This window comes from Elephas maximus, chromosome 1 (genome assembly GCF_024166365.1).
Source record: "Elephas maximus indicus isolate mEleMax1 chromosome 1, mEleMax1 primary haplotype, whole genome shotgun sequence".
In the NCBI taxonomy this organism is placed as follows: Eukaryota; Metazoa; Chordata; class Mammalia; order Proboscidea; family Elephantidae; genus Elephas; species Elephas maximus.
In genome coordinates, this window is record NC_064819.1 from 96,050,272 (window position 1) to 96,076,137 (window position 25,866).

The 25,866-nt window shown below is 44.9% G+C and overlaps 2 protein-coding genes across 5 annotated transcripts; one reads left to right on the forward strand and one right to left on the reverse strand.

Annotated features, from left to right (window-relative positions):
- Positions 1–276: 276 nt before the first annotated feature.
- VPS52 (VPS52 subunit of GARP complex) lies at positions 277–18,332 on the reverse strand. Of its 4 annotated transcripts, none has more exons than XM_049890063.1 (20): positions 17,984–18,332; positions 17,118–17,202; positions 16,902–16,954; positions 16,645–16,720; positions 16,392–16,459; positions 15,909–16,084; positions 15,394–15,544; positions 15,006–15,106; positions 14,763–14,895; positions 14,567–14,624; positions 14,058–14,191; positions 13,433–13,588; positions 12,826–12,944; positions 12,409–12,532; positions 12,020–12,115; positions 11,793–11,900; positions 11,505–11,570; positions 1,554–1,665; positions 1,227–1,345; positions 278–1,015 (listed from the first exon to the last, which is right to left on the reverse strand). In XM_049890063.1, exons 1-20 carry the CDS (start codon positions 18,071–18,073, stop codon positions 869–871), a joined length of 2,172 nt encoding a protein of 723 aa, XP_049746020.1. In that variant the 5' UTR covers positions 18,074–18,332; the 3' UTR covers positions 278–868. The 4 variants fall into 4 exon arrangements, with proteins under 4 accessions (XP_049746028.1, XP_049746020.1, XP_049746032.1 ...); XM_049890075.1 differs by lacking the exon at positions 17,984–18,332 and adding an exon at positions 17,692–17,802; XM_049890071.1 differs by lacking the exons at positions 16,902–16,954; positions 17,984–18,332 and adding an exon at positions 17,692–17,864 and having other exon boundaries at positions 277–1,015.
- Positions 18,333–18,445: 113 nt separating this feature from the next.
- On the forward strand, positions 18,446–25,083 carry RPS18 (ribosomal protein S18). Its single transcript, XM_049890080.1, has 6 exons — positions 18,446–18,490; positions 18,989–19,087; positions 24,339–24,425; positions 24,517–24,618; positions 24,748–24,839; positions 24,967–25,083. The coding sequence occupies exons 1-6, from the start codon at positions 18,488–18,490 to the stop codon at positions 25,040–25,042; spliced, it is 459 nt and encodes a 152-aa protein (XP_049746037.1). The 5' UTR covers positions 18,446–18,487; the 3' UTR covers positions 25,043–25,083.
- Positions 25,084–25,866: the final 783 nt, after the last annotated feature.

The window sequence follows — 25,866 nt, forward strand, 5'->3', positions numbered from 1 at the left end:
GGGTCACTATGAGTCTGAATCGACTCGACAGGGTTTGGTTTGGTTTTTGGTTTAAGTAGAAAGGAAATGAGAAGAGTGTAATGTTACGTTGTCGTTTTTGTTAGAGGCCCGGAGTCAGTTCCAACGCATACTGACCCCACTGTATAACAACAAAATGTTGCATGGTCCTGTGCCATCCTCACAATTGTTGCTGTTTGAGTCCATTGTTGCAGCCACCGTGTCAATCCATCTTGTTGGGGGTCTTCCTCTTTTTTTTACAGACCCTTTATTTTACCAAGCATGATGTTTTTCATGTTATATTAAATATTGTTTATTACAGGCTGACCTTGGGGTAACTCTTGGGCCAGGAGGGGGTGGGTTAGTGTTCAAGTTGCTGAGATCTAAGGTCAAAAAGCTAAACAAATCATTTTGAGTGGGAAAAAAAATGACTTGGAGGCAGTCTCCCCTTGCCACCAATTCCCAGAGTAGGGGCTTCCCACCTCAGGACATGGTAACAAGAGTAGAGTGAACCAGAGATTGAGGCAGTGAAAGTTCTACTGGGGGAAGAAACAGCCATGGGGATGTGGCGGGGGGGGGGGGGGGGTCCGTGCATGTGTATGTGACAAAATTGAAAAAATGATAAAGGTCATTTGGGAAGCTCAGGCAGGGGTGAGTGGTTCTGGGAAACGAAGACACGGGGAGGTTCAGAAAGCCAAAGGAATCTGGCTTATTCTGATAAGTTAGGGTCCTGGGAATGAAGGCAAGAGTGAGGCGTGTCAAAGGTCTGGGAGGCAAGGCGAGAGAACTGAAGGGGGACCCAGGTGAAAAGGGTATGGGATGGGGTACAGAAGTCCATGGAGAGGGTTGGCAGATCCCAGGGTTCGGCACATCAGAAGTTAGGCTTGTGCTTCTTGAGTTCCACCATAAGGTGGTGAATATTGATGAGCTCAGCCCGGGCAGGGAGGGCTCGGAGCTGCGGCTGGGACAGTACCCGGTGGAAGCGATGATAGAGCTGGATCAGCTGAGTCAATGCTCCCTGGTCAGAGAAGGTCATGGAGAGATCAGACTGCAAGGCAGTGCTAATGATAATGGTTAGGAATCAGAAGTTAGGGCTCATCCAGAACTTTGGCCAGAACTGGCAGAGGAAGATCAAGGGTCACTTGGGAGGTGCTGAACCCAGGCGAAGAGGGGGAAAAAAATCAATGTTGGGGGGAGGGTAGGAGTGGGGATTGGGAGTTGCAGGTCACCTGAATGATACTGGTTCCATTTCTGAAGTTGGTAAAACTCCTCATTACATCCTGACTCAGAGACTCCACTGATGTTTTCCATGAACTACCAAAGCCACGGATCAGCTGAGTTACCCGGGCTGATAATGGACGAAACAGAGATAGCGTTAGAGAGAGACTGGGCTGGGTGATCTTTGACCTCAGTTAAGTCCTCCCTAATGCACAGCCATCCTTACCATCTCTGCCCAACCCATTCTTACTTGCTCTCCCCACATAATCTGCATCCTACCATTTTTGTCTCACACTCACTTTACTGCTGCCCCAACCACTACCACACCATCCTCATACCTTCTTCTCCTCGAAGTCGTTCAGCCTGTCCACGCTCAATCAAAGCCTCAGCTTCCTTCACAAATGCCACCAGACCCCCAAAAGGGGGAGACAGCAACTCTTCAATGAACTCCTGGGGAGACATATAAACACAGGATCAGATGTCCCAATTCTGGCATCATGGCTGACAAGATGCTTAGAAGCACATTTCCATAGCAGAACAGCTAAACTCTGGAAAGGACACACATTTTAAGATATCACTGGCTTCACAAAAGTTAGGGGAAATCTCCAAGGATCCCCTCTTTAAAAAAAAAAAAAAGATGCCAAGCAAGACACTAAACTGAAGGTAGGGGCAGAGAAACAAGAAAATGGAGTCAAGACTGGTGCCAGAGGGCTACGCAGCTGGGAAGCGAGGCAGGGCTGCCAAAAGACAAATGGCTATGACAAGTCCACTATCTGGAAACAGCCTGATGCCAGTCTGGAGTGGGGAGGGTGAACCTTCAATCTCTTGTGAAACCTTCAAGAGGCACCAATGTAGACCCAGGTGGGTGACATCCTTTGGCTATCATAGAAGTAGGAGGCTTCTTTCCTCTGGAGGAAAATATCCTCAAAACCAGTTTAGACCTACAGGACTCCCCCTGATCAAGTAATGAACTCAAAGATCATGACACACATAAGAATGTAAACTACCACGAGAATCAGCAGAAACCATAAACAACGGATTTAGACCTCCAAAGACTGCCAATATTAAAATTGTCAGATACATAGTTGTATATTCCATATGAACTGTTTTAAAAAGAAAAGGATGTAAACACAAAAATGACGAATTAAGAACAACTATGGATGGGTTCAAGCCTAACAATGATGGTGAGCATGGTGCAGGCCCTGGGTAGTGTTTTGTTCTGTGGTACATAGGGTTGCTATGAGTTGGAACCGACTTAATGGCACCTAACAACAACATTAGGAATGAACAACTTAAAAAATGGGGTTTTTCAGAAAGGAAAAAACATAATTGTTGAAATTTTTAAAAGTCAACAGGTTACATAGCAGACCAGAAATACCTAAAGAATGACAGTGTAAACTAGAATTTAAAATTGAAGGAATGATTCAAAGTGCAACACAGATTAGGAGATGGGAAAACTTGAGATGTTAAGAGACAAAGAAATCTAATTGATGGATCTAAGTGGTGACCATTGATGGCTACCAACATCCCAAAAAGGGAGCCAAGAAGACATCATGTGCCTTCTGCTGGAAGTACACACCACTACCTCACAAGTGTTATTTAAAAAAATATATAGATATATATAATTGGAATCTGATCAAGCCTTTTCATCTAACTATACAAGTAGTTGTTTGTAGGAAATATACAAGACAGAGGGACAATTCAGCCACACCACTGAATGCAATCAGCAAGATCCAGACTGTACATCATTCTACAGGACAAATGACTCAGTTTCTTCCATAAATAAACTGCAGGAGAGTGGGAAAAGATGGAAGGGGATCCTATAGATTAAAAAGAGACACATGTATGGACTTTATATGGATCCTTATTTAAGCTGTAAAAATAATTTATGAGATTAACTGGGGAAATCTGAATACTAGCTATCTGATACTAAAGAACTGTTAATTTTTAAAAGTGTGCTAACAGTATTGTGGCTAGGCTTTTAAAACAAATCCTGACACAGACGAAATGATAATGATGCATAGGACTGAATTAAAAATAATTGGGGTACGAGGGAAACAAAGTTCGTACAGATGAAATCAAACTAAGTTGCTACTGGTTGCAGTTTTGTGAAGATTGCCTGGGGGTTCATTCAGCTGTTCTCTCTATTAGAGTGTACTCTTAAATTCTTCCACAATAAAAAATTAGCTTTCTTTTTTTAAGTGCTGAAATGATAATATTTTAGATATGCTGCTGTTATTAGGTGCTGTCGAGTCAATTTCGACTCATAGTAACCCCTTGAGACAGAGCAGAAGTGCTCCACTGGGATTTCTAGGCTGTAATTGTTATGGGAGCAGATCACCAGGTCTTTCTCCCGCAGAACTGCTAGGTGGGAACCCTCATCCTTTTAGTTAGCAGCCAAGTGCTTAACTGTCTGTGCCACCAGGGCACTCCTTTAATGGGTTAAAAAATATATTATTAAATTAGTTTCACTTATTTCTTTTCACTTGTTTAATGCAGCTACTAAGAAAATTTAAAATCACCTAATATTTCTATTGGACAGCACTGGTCTAGACTTGGATAAAATTTTTTTAAGCTTTCTATCTAGCCAAAGTATGTTTGAGAACGTTTTTATAGCAGGAGTAACCAGAGGGAATCAGTGCACTAGGCCTTGGCTAGCAATCGTTCCCACACAACATCAAGCACCAGCCAATCAAACAGGACAGCAAACACTGATGACAGCCAGCTCCTCAACACCTGGCCCATCCCCTGGCGCCTCAGCTGCTCTCAGCAGAATTCACTGGTTAAGCGCATCTTTGTGGGATTAGGGGTCTAGAATACTGTACTTCTGAAAGCAGAGCTGACATTCTCTCTGGTCACCTAACTGTCCAGATGAGTACAACTGCTTCCTTTGTCATCTAATCACATGTTTATTTTACTAAAAAGAGAGAGGGAATAGAACGGAAAAGTCTAACCTATAACTAGTCATTTTTTAAGGAAAAAATGGAGGAGACACAGCATTTAAAGAGGTACTGATGATGGATTTCCCAGAATTAATGAAAAACATAAATCCAAATATCCAAGAAACACAACAGTTACCAAGAAAGATAAAGAGAATTTCACATGTAGACGCATTGTGGTAAAATTGCAGAGCACCAAAACAGAAAGCAGCCAGAGAAGACAGACTCCCTTCAAACAATAATTAGAACAAAATTTCAAGCCAGACGACAGTGGAAAGGCATCTGAATGCTGAGAGAAAGTAAGTGTTAACCTAAAATTTGACAGTAAACCAGCAAAACTGTCTTTCCCTAACAAAGATGAAACGAAGACATGTATATAAAAACAAAAGCAGAGTTTACACCAACAGACCTTCACCACAGGAACTCCTAGAAAATTTACTTCAGAAAGAAGAAAAACCATCTCCAAAAGATAAAATCTGAGTTTTAAAAAGGAATGGTGAACAAATAAAACAGTAAACATGCATGGAGATCCAAATAAGCACTACCACTATAAAATAACAAAAACAGAATGGAAGTAAAATATTGGTCAATAATTAGCATGAAGGCAGAAGCGGGATGACTGGAGCTAAAGCATTTTAAACGTCTACATGTTGTTTGGGAGGTGGTCAAGATTAAATTTAGACTTTAAGCTAAGCATGCACGGTAAAATTTAAAACATACTTAAAATGTAAGACCACACAAAGGCGGAAAGTAAAAAAATGGAAATACATATAATAAGCAAATAATAACCAAAATAAAGTTGGCAGGGTTATGTTAATATCAGACGTAACAGGCTTTAAGACAAAAAAATTATCAGGGATAAAGAGGATCATTATAAAATGACAAACGGTTCATGTCACCAGTAAGATCTGAATGAGTTTAAACTTCAATGATTCTAAATTTTCAAGATTTTAGATAAAACAGGCTGAAAACTATATAATCCAGAATTTAATAGAATTACAAAGAGAAAGTGACAAACCTACAGATTTCAATACATCCCTCTCCACTACTGATAAGTCAAATAGACAAAGAATAACCAATAGAGATATAGATGACATGTACAACACAATTAAAAAGCTTGATCTCCACACCTGACAGAGAATAGACATTCTTCTCATACGCCCCTGGAACATGTACAACAGTTGATCATATACTAGGCCACAAGCAAATCCAAACAAATTTGAAAAAAGTGATACAAAAAAGACCACATTGTCTAGCCACAATGCAATTAAGTTAGACATCTACAACAAAGAGATAAATAAGAAAACTATATCTGGAAATTTTAAAACAGTCCTCCAAAAATCTCATGGATCCAAGAGGAAATTATAATTGAAATACAAAAATTCTTAAAACTAAACGATAATGAAAATGCTACATATTTCACCACAGAATGCAATGAAAGAAGTAGTCAGAAGGAATTTCGTAGCTTTAAATCTTCCCAGATGCTTCTGCTGCAAATTCTATGAAACTTCTGAAGAAAAAATTTCAATCTTAAATTCTTCCATAATAAAGATAAAGAAAGAATACTTGCTTCCCACCTCCTTCTGTGACCTTGGTACCAAAACTGCCTAAGGACAATACAAGAAAGAAAATCACAGGCCAATCTCACTCATACACAGAGAAGAAAATTTCTAAATGAATCAGCAACCCAAATCCAGTGTGGTTTAACATTCTGAAATCTATAAATGTCACACATCACATAACAGATAAAGAAAAACCATATGATCATCTCACAGATGAAAAGCATCCACTCTTGATTCCAAATTCAATACCCACTGATGATTAAGAAAATAATAACAACAACTCCTGGCAAACTAGGAATTGAAAGGAATTTTCTAAACCCAATAAAGGCTATCTACAAAAAACCTACAGCATCGTTACTCTTGATGAGGAAATGATAAAAGCATTCCTTATAAAATCAAGAAAAGGATAAGAATGGGATAGAAAAAGATGCTGGGGAAGAATGAGCTTCTTGGATCAGGTAGACACTTAAGACTATGTTGGCATCTCCCGTCTGGAGGGGAGATGAGAGGGAAGAGGGAGAGGTTAGAAGCTGGTGGACACGAAGAGAGAAAGTGGAGGGAGGAAGTGGGCTGTCTCATTAGTGGGAGAGCAATTAGGAGTATATAGCAAGGCATATATAAATTTTTGTATGACAGACTGCCTTGATTTGTAAACTTTGACTTAAAGCACAATAAAAATTACCAAAAAAAAAAAAGTGTAAGTTTTCATTACAGCCACTTCTAATCAACTATTCAACACTGTACAGGTAGTCTCCAACTTACAAAGTATTCAGTTACAACAAACCATGCCCAGGACCATCCTTTTTTTTGGCACATCTTGTCGTTGGTAATATGTTGCAGCACGTAATTTGCTACGTTACCATTCGATGTTCAATTTTATGATTTACTGTTCAAAACACTGCCAGGTTTATAAAGATGGTGACAATAAAAGGCATTAATAATTTTTTAAAAATTGGGCATTCAACTTATGTCAGAACTGACTTATGATGGAGTTGTCAGAATGGAACCCTGTTGTGAGTCGGGGGCAACTTGTACTGGGGGTACTACCAGTGTGGTAAGAGAGTAAAGACATAAGAAATTAAACACATCGGGATTACAAAGGAAGAACTGAAACTGTCATAATTCTTAGATGATGGATGCTTACATACAAAACACACACAAATCTACAGACATGTTATTAGAAATAACGGTTTAGGAGGTGGCTGGCTACATGATCAATATACAAAACTCAATAACATTTCTATACCCCACTTCTAACCATAAGAAAACATCTTTTAAAAAAGACAATATTTAAATACCAACCATTTAAAGCACAAATTCTAAAAGAATAGAGTACGAAGTCCAAAAGATTAGATAAAAAAATGAAGTAATTATTTCTAATAACTCCTAGTATGAGTGCTAGTCGTTATTCCTAAATAAATGTGTGTTTCTACTAGGAATAGCTATAATAACTCCTAGCAAACAAGAAACTGAAAGGAATTTTCTTAACTTGATAAAGGGTTATCTACAAAAAACTGTTACCTGTAGAACATTCTCCTTATTGGGGAAACGATGAAAGCATTCCTTCTAAAATCAAGGAAAGCAGAAGAGTTCTCGCTATCACTACTTCTAGTCAGCTACTGGACACTGTACTGGAACTACTAGCTAGTAGAAGAAAAATTACAGACGTAAGGACTAGAAAGGATTTATTCATTTATAGTAGGTATACATCTACATATTACACCTACCTGTGAATAAATCTAACAAAAGAGCTGCAAATTCTTTGTGCAGAAAATCATAAAATGTTATCAAAAGACATCTGGAGAATATCTGAATAAATGGAGAGGGAGCCCATTATAAAGTATCAATTTTTCCAAATTGATCTATAGATTTAATGCCATTTTAAACAAACTCCTTAAAGGTTTTTTATTTTTTAAAACTTATGAATGGGTTGTAAATTTTATATAGAAAACCAAAAAGCCAAGAACAGTCGAGACACTGCTGAAAAAGAAGGCAAGACATAATAATTAATACTATTGTAGGAAAAGAAAACTTGATCAACTGACTAGAAAAGAGGCAACATGGACAACTTTGTGAAACTTTGCTGTATGACAAAGACAGCACTGCAGATCAAATGGGGAAAGAGATAAACTTTCTATAAATGGTTCTGGGTTGATCATTATCCATAGAGAAAAAAATTAGATTCCTACATCACATCACGACTGGCATGACTCAAAATGAGAAGAACAGCTACAAACATCCATTAATAATTGGAACATGGAATGTACAAGGTATGAACCTAGAAAAACTGGTAATCGTGAAAAATGAAATGCAGCATATAAACTTCAATAGCCTAGGCATTAGTGAGCTGAAATGGACTGGTATTGGCCATTTTGAATTGCAGAGTCATATTTTTTTATGGTCTACTATGCCAGGAATGACCACTTGAAAAGGAATGGCATTTCATTCGTAATCAAAAAGAACCCTTCAATCCTGAAGTGCAACATTGTCAGTGATAGGATAACATCCATATGCCTACGAGGAAGACCAGTTAATACAACTATTATTCAAATTTACTCACCAATCGCTAAGGCGAAAGATGAAGAAGTTGAAGATTTTTACCAACGTGTGCAGTCTGAAATTGATCGAACATGCAATCAGGATGCTTTCATACTGGTGATTGGAATGTGAAAGTTGGAAACAAAAAAGGATCAGCAGTTGGAAAATCTGGCTTTGGTGGCAGAAACAATGCTGGAGGTCGCATGATAGAATTTTGCAAGACCAGTGACTTCTTGATTGCAAATGCCTTTTTCAACAATATAAACGGTGACTATATACATGGACCTTGTCGGATGGAATATACAGGAATTAAATTGACTACATCTATAGAAAAAGACCGTAGAAAAGCTCAATATCATCAGTTGGAACAAGGCCAGGGGCCGACTGCAGAGCAGACCATCAACTGGTCATATGCAAGTTCAAGTTGAACCTGAAGAAAATTAGAACAAGTCCATGAGAGCCAAAGTATGACCTTGAGTATATCCCACTTAAATTTAGAGATCATCTCAAGAACACATCTGATGCACTGAACACTAATAAGCAAAGACTAGATGAGTTATGCAATGACATCAAGAACAGCATACATGAAGAAAGAAAAAGATCATTAAAAAGACAGGAAAGTGACAGGGAACACAACAGAAAATCCCTGACGGAGCCGGAGAAAAGTGGGATGCAGACCTCCGATTCTCATAAAAAGACCAGACTTACTGGTCTGACTGAGACTAAGGGACCCCAGAGTTCATGGTCCCCGGACCCTCTGATAGCCCAAGACTGGAACCATTCCCGAAGCCAACTCTTCAGACAGGGATTGGACTGGACTATAAGACAAAAAATGACACTGGTGAGGTGTGAGCTTCTTGGCTCAAGTAGACACATGAGACAATGTGGGCAACTCCTGTCCGGAGGCGAGATGAGATGGTTGAATGAACACGGGGAATACAGGGTGGAAAGGAGGAGTGTGCTGTCTCATTAAAGGGAGAGGAGCTAAGAATACATAGCAAGGTGTGCCTAAGTTTTTGTATGAGAGACTGACTTGATTTGTAAACTTTCACTTAAAGCACAATTAAAAAAAAAAAAATAGGAAAGAAAGAAAAGACCAAAATGGATGTCAGAAGAGACTCTGAAAGCTGTTCTTGAACATCTAGTAGCCAAACGAAAGGAAGAATTGATGAAATAAAAGAGCTGTACAGAAGAATTCAAAGGGTGACTCGAGAGGGCAAAGTATTATAATGACATGTGCAAACACATAGAGTTAGATAACCAGAAGGGAAGAATATGCTCTGCATTTCTCAAGCTGAAAGAACTAAAGAAAGAACTCAAGTGTCAAGTCGTAATACTGAAGGATTCTATGGGCAAAATACTGAAAGATGCAAGAAGCATCAAAAGAAGATGGAAGGAATACACAGAGTCACTATACCAAAAAGAACTGGTCAACGTTCAGTCATTTCAGGAGGTAACATACGATCAGGAACGAATGGTAGTGAAGGAACATGTCCAAGCTGCACTGAAGACACTGGCAAAAATCAAGATTCCAGGAATTGACGAAATACCAATTGAGATGTTTCAAGAAACAGACGCAGCATTTGAAATGCTCACTTGTCTATGCCAAGAAATTTGGAAGACAGCTACCTGGTCAACCAACTGGAAAAGATCCATATTTATGCCTATTCCAAAGAAGGTTATCCAATCGAACGTGGAAATTATCAAACAATATCATTAATATCACACACAAGTAAAATGTTGCTGAAGATCATTCAAAAGCAGCTGCAGCAGTATATCAACAGGGAACTGCCAGAAATTCAAACTGGACTCAGAAGAGGATGTGGAAAGTGGGATATCATTGCTGATGTCAGATGGATCGTGGCTGAAAGCAGAAAGCACAAGAAAGATGTTTACCTGTGTTTTCTTGATTACAAAAAGGCATTCGACTGTGTGGATCATAACAAATTATGGATAACATTATGAAGAATGGGGATACCAAAACACTTACTTGTGCTCATGTGGAGTCTGTACATAGATCAAGAGGCAGTCGCTCGGACAGAAAAAGGGATACTGTCTGGTTTAAAGTCAGGAAAGGTGTATGTCAGGGTTTTATCCTTTTACCACACCTATTCAATCTGTATGCTGAGCAAATAATCCGAAGAGCTGGACTAGATGAAGAACGAGGCATCAGGATTAGAGGAAGACTCATTAACAACCTGTATCACGCAGATGACACAAACTTCCTTGCTGAAAATAAAGAGGACTTGAAGGACTTAGTGATGAAGATCAAAGATCACAGCCTTCGGTATGGATTACACCTCAACATAAAGAAAACAAAAATCCTCACAATGGACCAATAAGCACCAACATGGTAAATGGAGAAACGACTCAAGTTGTCAAGGATTTTATTTTACTTCCACCCATGGAAGCAGCAGTCAAGAAATCAAAAGATGCATCGCATTGGATAAATCTGCTGCAAAAGACCTTTTTAAAGCATTAAAAAGCTAAGATGTCACTTTAAGGACTAAGATGCGCCTGACCCAAGCCATGGTGTTTTCAATCACCTTATATGCCTGGGAAAGCTGGATGATGAATAAGGAAGACTGAAGAAGATGATGCCTTTGAATTATGATATTGGTGAAGAATAGTGAATACCCATGGACTGCCAAAAGAACTAACAAGTCTGTCTTGGAAAAAACACAACCAGAATGCTCCTTAGAAGCAAGCATGGTGAGACTATGTCTCACATACTCCGGACATGTTATCAGAAGGGATCAGCCCCTGGAGAAGGACATCGTGCTTGGTAAAGTAGAAGGTCAATAAAAAAGAGGAGGACCCTCAACGAGATGGACTGACACAGTGGCTGCAACAACGATTTTGAGGATGGTGCAGGACCATGCAGTGTTGCTATGAGTCGGAACCCACTCGACAACACCTAACAAAAACAACAGTATAGGATCAAACTGACAACAGCAACTTGAAAGATTAGATAGGAACCTTAGGAAGCAATGAGTTTGTTCACAGGGGAGGAACAACTCAGAAAAGCAGGATGAGAATGGTTGCACAATTCAAGAAACGTAATCGAAGTCACTGAATTGTACATGTAGAAACTGTCGAACTGGTGTATGCTTTGCTGTGTATATTTTCAACAAAAAGAAAAACAAAATCCACATATTGAGGTCTATTCACTGCCATCCCCTACACACACACACAATAAACTGATAACAGCATGCAGAACTGTCCCTTTTATCTTCCCCACGGCCCTTACCTGTGTCCGCGCATTGAGCAGTTGCTGGAAACTCTCAACCTCTTTGCTGTCATCTGCAGCCCGCTCCTAAGGGAAGACAAAGGGAAATCTCAAGCTTGGGGAGAAGCAGTTCTTCACTCAGGGTATCCTCTTTACTCCACACTTATGGACTTAGCCAGACACCGTGCTGGACTCCAGGAATAAAACAGAGCAAAACAAGCATAATTTCTGCCCTCACAGAGCTAACAGAGGGATAGGGGAAAGTGAATCCTCTGGGTAGGGCGACAGGGAGAAGGGGGTCTGTGTTACCATCAGCACACCCAGCATCATGTCATAGTTGTTGATCAGAAACACAAGCTGTTCCTTCCTTGAGGAAAACTCAGCTGCCACTCGGAGGACGAAGTTCTCCACCTCCACCTGAAAAAGCCAAAAGGAGGAGGGAACATGAGAAGACAGGGTCACTGCGGCCCTCCTCAGACTCCAGCCCCCAGCAGCAGTCCACCCACTGCTGGGAGGTCTCTCCTGCCCTCCCTCACCTGCAGCTGTCCCAGCAGCTGCATTGTCCGCTCGTTGGGAATTGTCTGATTGATGCTAACAAGAGCAGAGGAGAACTCGGCATATCGGCGTGTGATCTGGGGGAAAGAAGACGAGGAAAAACTCACACCAACCTGCTAGCCCAACTGACACAATCTCCCAACTCCCTCAGAGCCAGCTAACCAGGTTCCCTTTGACTGCACCTCTAATCTGTCCTACCAACTGTGCCCAACCCCACCTGAAATCTGGCCACACTCCTAGACTGCCCCCTCACAGTGTGGCTAAATATCCAGCCAGGCCCACAACCCAACAGTGACCCCGGCCAATCCCCACAGTGAAACTTGCAGCCCAGCCCTTCGGGAACCCCTTTGTTACCCTTGCCCTCCCTCACATAGTGAGGCCGAGTATCCAGCCCCCCAAGGCGCTGAGGGTCAGTGCTTCGGACACTCTGGACGTTCATCTCCAGGATCAGCTCAAACCGAGGCCACAGGAAGGCAAGTACCTGTTCCCAGTACCTGTAAGCTTAAACGGGATCAGAGGTCAGCTGGCAAGGAAGTTGGAGGGGAGGCAGAGCACAGTGTGGGGTGGGGGTGCTGTTCAATTCTGCGGCGACCCTCAGGCTAATGGCTGATGGTGGTAGCAGGAGTGTGTGTAAAAGGTGGATGAGAAAGCAGCAGTCCTGCCTCCAGGACAGATGAAAAGAACAGGAGTCAATGATATCAGGTCTGCAGGAGCCCAAAGCTTAGGGGGAGTTGTGTAAGGCTGACAGTTCGAGGCAAGCAGAGACCAAGGACCAGAACTCAGTGACCTGTCCAGGGCGGGAACATCCCTCTTTGCTGCAATATTGCGGAATCGAAGGACGATATGGATACAGAGAAAAACAGCAATGGCATCATAGCAGTCAGCCAGATAGGACTCCAGGTGTTTCTGCGATTTAGGGAAAAGCAGAGAATTGGAAGAAAATGTTTGTTAGTTTGTCATCCCCAGCGGCTAAGGACACATACATGTACTTCTCTGAGGATGAGGCGCTGGCAGGGAGGGAAGGGAGAGATCTAAAAGAAAAATGGCTCCTCCTCCCCATCCACTCAGGTGGCCCTGTTGCTTTGCTCACCAGGATCCCTCATCATGACCTGTCACAGTAGAATTTGGAGCTGAAAATGGGCCAGGGGTTAGATAACCAAGGCTTAGGAGCACTTCAGTTTTCAGGGGCTATTGCCTGGGTATGAATCAGCAATGGGGCAGTCTCAGGGACCCCAAGCTGTGAGGGTTTCATAGAAGTTACACCGTGTAAAAGGCTTAGATGTTTTAGAATGAGTTTTCCTGCTTTCAGTATTACCAGAGTTATGACCCCACTATGGTACTGATGAGGACTGAGGACAAAGGAGTTTTAAGAGCACAGGAGAAAGAGATCGTACCAGTGTCATGCTGAGCGTTCGGCCCATCACAGCATGGAAGAGGTCATGTGCAGCTGGACCAGACACAGCAAAGAATTCACAGATGAAAAGATATTCACGGCAGGAATTGTCTAGGAGAGCATAGTGCTGGCTGCGGAAGAGGGCCTCATATGGATACTAGGAGGGAAAAGGTAAAGAAAAAAGGATGGAGCCCAACACTGATCCTCATATGTCTGACTGGAAACTCAGCAAACCTTCCTAATAAGGACTCGAGACCCTCCCCATTGGTCTCATTCCCATCCAATCCAAGTCCTAGCTGTGGAAAAGAATCCGGAACTGGCACCAATGATACGTGGGAGAATAAGGAGTGTGAGGAAACGTCCAACCCCAGCTGCATCTGCCTCAACACCTGCCTCATGACATACTATTTCCCTCAGCTCGTCTCTTCCCTCTGCACGTCCTTAAATCAATGGTTCCCAACCCTTTTCACAACATAGCACACCAGGGTCACCGGAGAAGGCCACTCCCAGGTATAAGGGATCAATATATGGGGCCTGCAGAATGGGAAGCTTTGCCCCAAGGCCTGGCCTTCCCTTCTTCCATGTCCAGAGTCCCCTTTGTGGCTGAAGCTTGTTCCTCCTCATACCCTCTGCTCTCCCCGTTGGGCTGTGTGGGGCACCAGGATGGGGGCCTCAAGTTCAGTGGGAGAGATGACAGAGCCACGGGTCCCCAGTGTGAAGATGGTATTCCTGCTGCGAAGTGATGGCTTTGAGAAGAATCGTACGAAGGATCAGAGTCAGGGAAAACAATGAGACCACAACTGGGCCCAAAGACTCAATACTTCCAGGGGACGAGGCAGCCAGGCAAGGCCTCCATGTTCCTTAGCACACTAGTTCTCTTTCCCAGTACCTGCACAATTTCACCTAGCACCTGTGAATGGGCTTCAGGGTGTGTCCACATCCCGATATCACGTGCAAAACTATGCCACAAAATCATATACGCATTTTTTGGGGGAGGGAGACCACAGCTTTCATCACATTCTCAAAGGTTTCTGTCCCACGAAAAACATATGAAGCAATGCCTTGGAGGCAGTGGCAGCCAGAAGCCCTCCCACCCTCAAGGGCCTGGAACGAGGGTTCCCCAGTTCTAGGATATCTTTCTTTGCTGTATCTTCCACACCCATTAGATCATCTTTCTCAGCGACCTCCTCATACTAGAAAAAACAGAAAAGAGAGCCGGTAACCATCTCTTCCCACACAGCAATAAAAATTCTTCTCCACATGGTTCTTCCTTGCCCAGAGTGTTCCCTCCTCCCAGACTACGTGCCCAGAAATGTCCTCCTTGGCCTCACCTGCACCTTCATGAGCCGCCCCAGATAAGAGCGGTAATAGGACAGGTAGATCTTGCTCAGCGTTTCCACATACTCATCCCTGATCTCCTTTGCCGTTGCTCGCTCATTGCCCAGCAGGAACTGATAGAAGAACCTGGAGGGCCAGGGACGAGTCAGTCTCCTCATCTGCCCATAAACCAGATGCCCACACTGGGCTGCTCAAAAGCTCAGAGGCTACCACACACCCTTCCTTCAGGTAATGACCTGTACTTCAGCAGGGCTGTCTGGGGGATCTGATAGTTGGTCATTGGTTTTCGGAAGGAATAAATCTTCTGGAGGATGAACTCTCGGATCTTCGTCACTGCCTAGACACAGGGGACCAAACGCAGGGTGTGAAGCTGTAACCCTCTTACTGTTTGGGGGGAGTTAGGGGAAGTCAAAGATGCTACATAGAGGAGAGGTGGAGACCACCTCTTCAGTATTCCTGAAGATTTTCAGGGGAACCCAGAGAAATGACAATGAGTTATGCTGGATAAGGGCAGGGCGAAGTTCTTGGGGGGCAAGCTTCAGTGAGCTCTGCCAGGGAATCCAGGGTGAAGGTGTTAGGGAGCCTGGTTCTAGCAGTTTCTGGGTATCTACCCCCACTCCCCACCTTGACCCGGAGCCGGTCAAGCACGCCTCTGACGTCTGCACAGGCCGCTGTGCCCCTAGCCTCCTGCTCTCTGACTGCAGCTGCCTTGGCATCCAGCTCCTGCAGCTGCTCCAGGAACCTGGGCTCTGTCACCGGGGCCTCCAGAATTGCCCTGGGTAGCAGGGAGGAGCAAGGTGGGTTAGGTGGGAGACCCAGGCATCCCTAGACTACGCCCAAACCACACCCCTTACACCCAGCCTCTGCCTGCTGTACCTTCTTACACTGTAACATGCAGTCAGGCTGTATGTACAGTTTTCTGCTTCTAGACTCTCCACGTAAGCCTCGAACCTCCTCACTACACATCTGACCCTAGATGACTCCTAATCTTTGATGCCTAAAGCACATATCGCAGTGAGAAAAGACTGTCAATCCAACCACCAACTTCTGGCAGGCGCTTGATGACCAGGACCCAGAAGACCCATGTGGTAAGTCTCTAGCTGCCATAGATGTTGTGACCCTTCAGACTGGCGACTCACGTGACCAGGGCAGAGGGCACCACCAGACCATCAACAAGCTCCCCAAGTTTCCCCCGAACTGCCTGGCGGTTTCGAAGACGAATGTTCATAGCTCCTGACTGTTCCTGCAGTGTCCGGATCTCAGAGCTGATGGAGCTGAGGTCACTCTGGAAAGCTCCCAACATCTGCTCCATGCGCTGGGGAGAGAGTAAATGCTGCTGGAGCACCAAAGGGTTGGTAGGGGACAAGTGGGCCATTTAATTCTCTTGGTGAAATCTCTAGTATCTATCAGTTTGTGAGGGTGGGGGGTGATGAGGGGAGAAGTATCCCAAAGGTCACCGTTCGGAAAGAATATCAGCTATGGAAATGACCATGAAAAAGGATGCTGAGGTCATCCTGAAAATGACTCTAACCTGTTTCCACCTAAGGTCAATGACTAAAAATGGCACCAAAAGTCTTGGACCAGTTCATGCTTGTTATGGGTCACAGGCCATGGTTACTAACCTCAAGGACAGCATCACAGGCTGTGATCTGGTTGTGCAGAGATGCTATATTTTCGCTCTCTTGGATATCTGACCCACAAAAAGTCAAGGGGCCTCATGCTGAATATGGAGATTCTCAGACCTGCAGAACCTCTCTGATTTCTCCCTGAGATGACAGAAACCTCAGGGAAATCTCAGCCCTAGCTGGGCTGCCTGCACCATACCCGACAAAATCCCTGTCAATAACACCACTCCTGCCCTCTGGTGGAGGATACAATCTCGAATGGACTTCTGTTCAATCTGCTGTAGCTCCAGCTCAACCTGCTTTGAATAGTGACGGAGGTCCACACCCTAGGAAGACATATAAAGTGACAGGTCAGGACTAAGTTGCAACAAAGAATCACTGGAACAGAATCAACAAAGGGCTAGAGAGTGGGACACCACGGTCATGTCATGAGAATAGAAGACTGTTTTTCTTTTCTTTGGGGGGAGGGGAGATGAGGGAGCAGATTAGTACAGTGGAAAGCCTCACCGTTTTAAGAGCTTCCTTTACTAACTCATCCTCCAGATTTGCCTGAATGTGAACTGGAAATAGAAAGTTATCATAAGAGCCCGGATCTACAGCTCTCACCCCCCACACTAAGTATCTGCACACCAGTCTCTGTGTTACTCCTTCTGGCACCTGCTGCACCTTAGATTACAGGCACTCTAACTTCCAGCTCTGCAGAGGCCCCATGCCATCACTTACCATCCACTTCATCCAGGATGAATTCATCAGAAGTGATGTCCAACTCCCCAAGTTGCAGTGGCTCCTGGAGCCCAGTACCACTCCCCTGGGAAGGGAAAAATTACCGAGAGAGGGGTACGAGGAGGAGGAAAAGAACAAAATACAATAGGACGTCCTCAATCTTCCAAGTGGGAGAGAGGTTCTTTTACTGGGGAGTAGTAAGTGCTGAGTCAAAAACCTCCGAGAGTCTCACTCTGTACCCCACCTACTATTTAGGATTTATGGACAGGACATATGGCAAAGGAAGCATGTAATCCATGAAGAGGGAGGAGGTCTCTGAGGAAGATGAGAAGCTGCAAAAATTGGGCAGATCTTGCAGCTGACTTTAGGAGTCCTAGACTCCTGCTATTTCACATGTCGTATCACCATCTTTCTGGGGAGTCCGAGCCTTTCTAGAAAAGTCAGCTAAAACTTAAACACTGTTTAAGTGCATGTCAGGGACCGTTTTACATATATTCATTCACGTAATCCTCACAATCTAATACGACAGATACTATTATTTTCGTCATCTCATAGAAAAAGCTGGTTAACTTGCCCAAAGACAGTGTGTAGGTGGCAGAGCTGGAATTCGAACCCAGGCTGTGTGGCTCCAGAGGCTTCTCTGTTCTGCCCCAAATCGGGAGGAGTTGAAATTGTGCCCCTGGAAACTGAGTCATGGCTACTCTGGTTTTCGTTCAGGTTCAGGTCCGATCCCAGGAAGCCAAACAGGTAGCGTTACCGATAGCAGCCGAGCTCCCACCCTTTTGTGCCTACACCCAGCCCGGGACTTCCTGACGCTAGGAGGCCCGGATGGAGCTCCGGAGAGGAAAACAGCCCGGCGCTCTCACCAGCGGGCCCTCCTCCTCTTCCATATCCGAGGCGCCGGCTCGCAACACCAGCTCCCGAGCTGCTGCCGCCATGGTCGCAACTGCGGCCATTAGGCGCAGCCTCACTTCCGGCAGCTGTCAGTCCGGGCAAGTCCGTTCCAGAGAGCCTTGCACAACGCAAACCCGTTCGCAGATAAATGAGTTAAACTGTCTAACTCCTTTCAATTGTAACCGCTTCACCTAAGCACAAACGAGAGTGCGGAAGTCTCACATACAGCCTCGTCCCGGAATCTTCGCTGTTGCCACACCCATGAACTTTACGGACAGTAAAGAGCAGACACCACCGGAAGTTGTGGCGTCCAAGTCAGCTCCTCAGAAGTCTAGTCAGTTTGGGGTGAAGCCGTTTCAGGAAGCGCTTCTTCCAGATGGCTCCGCCCCTTCCACCAGAGAGCTATATAAGTATTTGGCGTCACTTCCGCTCTCTCTTCCACCGGAGGCCTACACGCCGCCGAAGCTACCGCCGCCATGGTAAGTCTAGAGTCCGGGTCGGGATCTGGCTGCATCGGAACCGGGGCAGGGAACGTCTGCTTTCAGAGGGCCAAAAACGCCCTATCCTAGGGGCCTGCAACTTTCTGTGTGGAGCCTTGCATTACACCCCTGAGAATGGATGACCAAAGACTTCCAATTCCGGGAAACGGGACCCGGGAAAGGGTCACTCCCTGGAGGCACGAAAGCGGGGAGAGGTTTAGGCGTGTGCGGGGATCTCCGGCAGCTTCTACGCAGAATATGCTTTTGGGAGTCGGCAGGGGACCTGTCCCCTTTCCGGAAGTTGCATATCCCTAGGCCTGAACGGTTCATGATTCTGCTGTCTGCAGGAATGAGGAGTTTGCGGTGATGTGAAAACGTGGAGTGGGTCATTGCTCCCTATGTGACAAACTTAGCGTTCCTGTTTGAGGTGGTTCGTTCGTCTTACGGTTTGACGGTAGTTCACAGTGTCTGATCCCCCCCCCCATCTCTTTCAATCAGTCTCTGGTGATCCCCGAGAAGTTCCAGCACATTTTGCGAGTACTCAACACTAACATCGATGGGCGGCGGAAGATAGCCTTTGCCATCACTGCCATTAAGGTAAAGTAAAGATTATAAATGAGATTTGGGTTGTTAAGAGCTAAATTATAAATGAGCAAGGTCGAGTAGGCAACCAGATCACGTTGGCTGCTGGGTTTAAAAAAAAAAAAAAGCTAAGGGGAGTGATTAATCCCTTAACCACATTTACCACAAAAGGTGAGTAATAAAAGCCAGAGAAGGGTCTAAGGTCAAGCCAAAACGTTTCACTAGAGTGAAAAGGCTGGGTATGGTTGTCGACCGGAATTTGCTAAAGTTATTTAAAGCTGTTTTCTGAACCTTCAGTTTGAGATTTCTGTCTCCACTACATCATAACAACAGCCCTTCCTGTTAAATTTATACACCCTGAAAACCTTATAATTCTTACACATCTTGAATGAGTAGCTGTGCCAACAGATTGCAAGTGTCAAAGAATATATCCATGGGACAGGGTCATCACTAGGTCCTGAGCAGGATATTTACTCAGTTGTCGGAGGTGAAAGTCAGTGTTCTTTCCAGCTGAAAAGGGAACCCCAGTATATTTTGGTTTGGGCTTGTTGAAAGAATTAAATGCAGGTTTGGATATCTACTTTCATCCAGCCTTCTGGCTGGGGACATTCTATCGTTTATAGAATAATTACTTGTACAAATAGCTGAATGTGTTTCTTGCCCTGCAGTACCCATAACTCAGAGGGAACAGGGCCAAGCCAGTCTTGTTTACAGTCCTCTACTTCTGGTGTATTGTTGAGGCTTATTCAGTGTTAGGGAATGGATGGTACTGGGGATACCTTACCCCCGCCTCCGGTGACAGAGGGGGTGTCCCGACTGGTCCTGACGACCATCGAGTTTGTCAAATTTCCTTGATTTTTTTTCACTCTCATACAGAGAGCAGCTTTTACTTGTTCTCAATTGAATACCAGACCCACTGCCCTCAAGTCTATCCCGACTCAGCAATCCATAGGGTTTCCAAGGCTGTAAATGTCTAAGGAACCAAACTGCCACATTTTTTTCCCACTGAGTGGCTGGTGGGGTCAAACTGCCAGCCTTTTGCTTCACAGCCAAGCAGCTTAACCACTCTTTTTTAACAGAGCTGCTTCAGTTGAATACAGAAGAAGCTTAAAGCTTCTGTTTGATATTCTCTGAAAATGTAAGATACCCTAAAGATTGAATACTTACTGCAAAGCCTTGCTGTGAGCCATAAGCGAGTTTGTGAATATAAAAGCGGAGCATGGTTAGTAGGGTGCTTCTTCACTCTCTGCATCTTTGCAGTTGATTTGTTAAATGTGTGTCATAATCTTTGTAGTCGAATTAGATTTCATGGACAATTGTTCAGCCATTTTCAGATATTTAGCATGTGAAGAGAAGTCTCACAGGGGGATGGGATCCTGGTGCCCTGCTATCATTGGGAAGGGCTGTTCCTTAGAGATCTCTGGGTACTGAAGTTTTTGTTAGCAGAGAGCCAGGAAAGGCAGCTACCTCTTGGTGACAGACCTAAAGCTTGGAGGTGGTCCTTTATTAAGAACGAGGGATTGGGGGTAATTCTAGGAAATTGGGAGAAGATTAAAGAGGAAAAAGGGAGGCTGAGTATGGGGAGGGGTTCCTCAAAAACGTGGTTAGCCCCAGAATGGTGAAGAATGAAAGTTAACATAAGAAAAGGGTATATACTGACAGGTAGCAGATCTACTGTGGGGCATTTGGTGGTTTAGTAGTAGAAATTTTGACTTCCATATGGGAGACCTGGGTTTGATTCTTGGCCAGTGCACCTCGAGCAGCTACCACCCCTCGCCTGTCAGTGAAGGCCTGCATGTTGCTGTGATGCTAGGCATGCTTCAGTGGAGCTTCCAGACTAAGATGGACTAGGAAGACAGACCTGGAGATCTACTTTCCACTGCTCTGCCAATGAATACCCTGTAGATCACAACGGTCTAATCCACAACCAGTCACAGGGAGGGTGCAGGACTGGGCAACATTTCATTCCTTTGTGTGTGAAGTCACCATGAGTTGGGGGGCCAGCTAACAGCAGCTAACAATATAGATCTGCAGGAAACCCTGGTGGCGTAGTGGTTAAGTGCTACGGCTCCTAACCAAAGGGTCAGCAGTTCACATCCGCCAGGTGCTCCTTGGAAACTATGGGGCAGTTCTACTCTGTTCTGTAGGGTTGCTATGAGTCAGAATCGACTTGACAGCACTGTTTTTGGTTTTGGTTTAGTTCCTGGGTGGTACAAATGGTTAAGGGCTTGGCTGCTTACTGAAAGATTGGAGGTTCAAGTTCACCCAGCCAGCATCATCAGAAGAAAGGCCTGGCGATCTACTTCTGAAAAATCAGCCATTGAAAACTCTATAGCACACGGTTCTACTTTGACACATGGGGTGGCCATGGATCTGAGCCATCTCAGTGGCAGTTGGTGAAACATACACGTATGCGTGTATCCTGCAAAGCTTTTCTGTGCTGTGATTTTTTCCCCTCATTGTTTTGTTGCCACTTTCAGTTTTTTGCTGTATTTTTTAAGGCTAGTGTTCTGCCCTCTTCTACATCAGGATTATAGCTGCCATCCAGGAAGTATTTGGAAACTTGGAGGGGTTAGAGTTGACTTGAAGGTCCCCATGGGTCTTGTTCACAAGGAACTCTTGTCCCACCAAGATGCCAGTTGTCCTGGAACACTTTCAGAGTCTTCAGTGTTTATTTTTAAATGCAGGTATGAGGCACACTAACAACTTTTCTGTCCAGTGTAGAAATAGATTCTAAATTAAATACCAAAAAACCAAACCCACTGCTGTTGAATCGATTCTGACTCATAGTGACCCTATAGGACAGAGTAGAACTGCCCCATTGAGTTTCCAAGGAGTGCGTGGTGGATTTGAACTGCCAACCGTTTGGTTAGCAGTCGTAGCACTTAACCACTATGCCACCAGGGTTTCCAAGTTAATACGGACTACTAAATTAGTTGATCAAATAATTTCAGACTTGAGTCCTTGGAAAACCACCTTTTTGTATCCAAGTGCTGGCTGTGTCCTTAAAGAGGGTAAGTGTAATGATTAAGTTGGCTATCAACTGTTACATAGTCCAGGCCCTTAGGAGAAAGTGATGGTCACTGCAGTGTACTTTTGTGGATAGAGGAGGCCTGAAGAGAACAGCGATCTTGGGGCAGAGAAAAGGGGACCTAACCTCTTGGCAGGCTAGCATCTAGAGTCAGTAAACAGAGCCTTCAAGATCTTTGCTCGACAGCAACTTCTCAGGAGCATGGTTATGGAAAAATTTAAAGATTCAAAGGTAACCAAGGTGTCCATCAACGGATGAATGGGTAAATAAATTGTGGTATATTCACACAATGGAATACTACGCATCGATAAAGAACAGTGACGAATCTCTGAAACATTTCATAACATGGAGGAATCTGGAAGGCATTATGCTGAGCGAAATGAGTCAGGCAAAAGGACAAGTATTGTATAAGACCACTATTATAAGATATTGAGAAATAGTAAAAACTGAGAAGAACACATACTTTTGTGGTTACGAAGGGGGGAGGGAGGGAGAGGGTTTTTTATTGATCAATCAGTAGATAAGAACTGCTTTGGGTGAAGGGAAAGACAACACTCAATACATGGAAGGTCAGCCCAATTGGACTGGACTAAAAGCAAAGAGGTTTCCGAGATAAAATGAATGCTTCAAAGGTCAGCGGAGCAAGGGTGGGGGTCTGGGGAACATGGTTTGAGGGGACTTCTAAGTCAATTGGCAAAATAATTCTATTATGAAAACATTCTGCATCCCACTTTGAAATGTGGCGTCTGGGGTCTTAAATGCTAACAAGCGGCCATCTAAGATGCATCAATTGGTCTCAACCCACCTGGAGCAAAGGAAAATGAAGAACACCAAGGTCACACGACAACTAAGAACCCAAGAGACAGAAAGGGCCACATGAACCAGAGACCTACATCATCCTGAGACCAGAAGAACTAGTTGGTGCCCGGCCACAATCGATGACTGCCCTATCAGGGAGCACAACAGAACTCCTGAGGGAGCAGGAGATCAGTGGGATGCAGACCCCAAATTCTCATAAAAAGACCATACTTAATGGTCTGACTGCGACTAGAGGAATCCCGGCGGCAATGCTCCCCAGACCTTCTGTTGGCACAGGACAGGAACCATCCCCGAAGACAACTCATCAGACATGAAAGGGACTGGTCAGCGGAGGGGAGAGAGATGCTGATGAAGAGTGAGCTAATTAAATCAGGTGGACACTTGAGAGTGTGTTGGCAGCTCTTGATTGGAGGGGGGATGGGAAGATAGAGAGGGAAGCTGGCAAAATTGTCATAAAACGAGAGACTGAAAGGGCTGACTCAATAGGGGGAGAGCATGTGGGAGAAGGGAGTAAGATGTATGTAAACTTACATGTGACAGACTGATTGGATTTGTAAATGTTCAATTGAAGCTTAATAAAAGTTAATTAAAAAAAAATTCAAAGGTAGAGAGAAGGGTATAATCAAAGCCCATGGATTTATCATCTGTACCCCTTACCCATTTTGAAGCAAATTTCATGGCATTTTATCTGTAAATATTTTTGTGAATTTGAGAGAAGCTTAAGACCCCAATCTCTTGTGGACAACCTCCTGATAATTTGGTTTCTTAGGTCATTTTCTTCCAGGGAGAAAATGCCACCCTTTACTATCCAGATCTGGTTGGTGAGTTCAGATGGCAGGGGTGCATGTGTTAGTGTCATGGCACCAGTGTAAGCATTAGTACCTTTCGGGTTTGATTTAGATAGAGTTAGCTCCTAGGACCTGATCATCTCTGGGCACTGACGAATTTGCGATCTTGGCAAACTATGATTATGGGGATGTAGTGGCCTGCCCAAAGAATCGTGGTCCTTAGAGACCTTGAGCAGCCTTTTAACTCGTAAGACCCTGGTCTTGCTCTTTGAATGCTGAAAGCCAGGCCCACTGTCCTCCACAGTGCAGGAATCAGTACTACTCTTGAGGGGCTGCTGCAGTGTTTGTCAGCCAGCGTTTGTTGACTGCCTCAATGTGGTGGGCAGTGTGAGACTATGTGCTCTCAGGGGCTTATCCTTTATTGGGTTCTCTGTTCATGGCCCAGCCTTGGCCCTGAACAGAATTTTTTTTTTTCTTTTCAGTGGTTAGGCTTTATGTCTTACTGAATAGGGAAGGGTGATACGGGATCATGCAAAAGTACTAGATTATTTCAGGCCCTACTTTTATGTGCTTTATGTGCTAAAAGAAAACCAATCAGACCTAATTCTTCCCAAACCTTTCACCTCAGGGTGTGGGGCGAAGATACGCTCACGTGGTGTTGAGGAAAGCAGACATTGACCTCACCAAGAGGGCGGGAGAGCTCACTGAGGATGAGGTGAGGACAGGGAAGGGGGGCGCTGTGGGTTGTGCCTACTTGGGAGGACATCTGGGTCCCCTCTGGATCTGACCCTTGTCCCACCTACCAGGTGGAACGTGTGATCACCATTATGCAGAATCCACGCCAGTACAAGATACCAGACTGGTTCTTGAACAGACAGAAGGATGTGAAAGATGGGAAATACAGTCAGGTTTGTATTGATGGAAGGGAGTTGGGCGGGGGTTGGGGGAAGGTTGGAGGTGGCAGGGGGATGGTCCCCATTAGAATGTAGGTGATCAAGGAAGAAAAACAAACACCCCTCTTCCTCTGGCAAATCCAGGTCCTGGCCAATGGTCTGGACAACAAACTCCGTGAAGACCTGGAGCGGCTGAAGAAGATTCGGGCCCACAGAGGGCTGCGCCACTTCTGGGGGTGAGTGGGGTGAGGGATCTCATCTCCATGCCTGCCTCTAAACTTCCATCCTGCATCCTAGTGTCCAGTCTTCCTCTTTTGTTTCATGCTTTTTATGACCTATTACCCTTTTCCTTCTTACCTGCAGCCTTCGTGTTCGAGGCCAGCACACCAAGACTACTGGCCGCCGGGGCCGTACTGTGGGTGTGTCCAAGAAGAAATAAGTCTATAGGCCTTGTTATTAATAAATAGTTTATACACCCGCCTCCTTTGTGGTTTTCTCCATTCTTCTGCTGACACTGATGGGGAATGTTTGGGTTTGGGGCTGGGTCCGGTCCTTTTGGTCATTTCCCCTTTTTACTTAACTAAAGGCCGTCCATACTCGGCTGCCCAAATAATGCCCGCGGTATATAAAGTGGGGGGGTTGTCTCCTCCCCTCTCCCCCTTACCTAAAGCAACCTTTTGGTAAATGATGTCCCGTTCTGGAGGGTGTGGATTCCTGTGGAAAATGAGCGATCACTCCCAGCTTTGAGGGGGAGCCCAGATGAGTTTCGGGCGGGTGTGCAACCCTGGTAAGTTTCCGGGAGAGCGTGCAGTTTGGGAAGTGCGCCCCCCGGGCGGAACGCAGAACCTAGCCAGTTGCTGCTCCGGGGTGAGTATCTGCAGGTCTTGCTTACTCTATTTCTAAAAGATGCGGTTTTGTGTCTAGTCCGCAGTTAACAAAATTGGGGACATGGCCCGTAAAAATCTATTGGATTTACTGCTGGGCAACAACGGCCAAATGGGCGCCTATTTCTGCGACTCAGAAAAGCTGGTTTCTGGGCCGGGAGATGAAGCAAGTGCGTGCTCTGGGGGAGGGGGCGCTGCCAGTTGGACTGCGCAGCTTCAGCCCTCCGCGGCTGGATAACCGGGCCGGTTCCCGCACGCCGCGGCCGTCCCCACCGCCCAATCCTGGCCACCTAGGTTCCGCCGCGGCCGTTGAGCCGCTTCCGGCGGGGCCCACGTGAAGGCGCCGCGCAACATCCTCCCGGGGCCGGGCGGGGGAGGG

Excerpts from the sequence above, each read along its gene's own strand:
- RPS18 (XM_049890080.1), top strand. Across the intron at positions 19,088-24,338 it reads TTGCCATCACTGCCATTAAG|GGTGTGGGGCGAAGATACGC; the intron begins GTAAAGTAAAGA and ends CTTTCACCTCAG. Across the intron at positions 24,840-24,966 it reads GGGCTGCGCCACTTCTGGGG|CCTTCGTGTTCGAGGCCAGC; the intron begins GTGAGTGGGGTG and ends TCTTACCTGCAG.
- VPS52 (XM_049890063.1), bottom strand. The coding sequence starts at position 18,073 with ATGGCCGCAGTTGCGACCATGGCGGCAGCAGCTCGGGAGCTGGTGTTG. Across the intron at positions 16,955-17,117 it reads CATCCTGGATGAAGTGGATG|TTCACATTCAGGCAAATCTG; the intron begins GTAAGTGATGGC and ends TTCTATTTCCAG. Across the intron at positions 11,571-11,792 it reads TGATGCTGGGTGTGCTGATG|GAGCGGGCTGCAGATGACAG; the intron begins GTAACACAGACC and ends GTCTTCCCTTAG.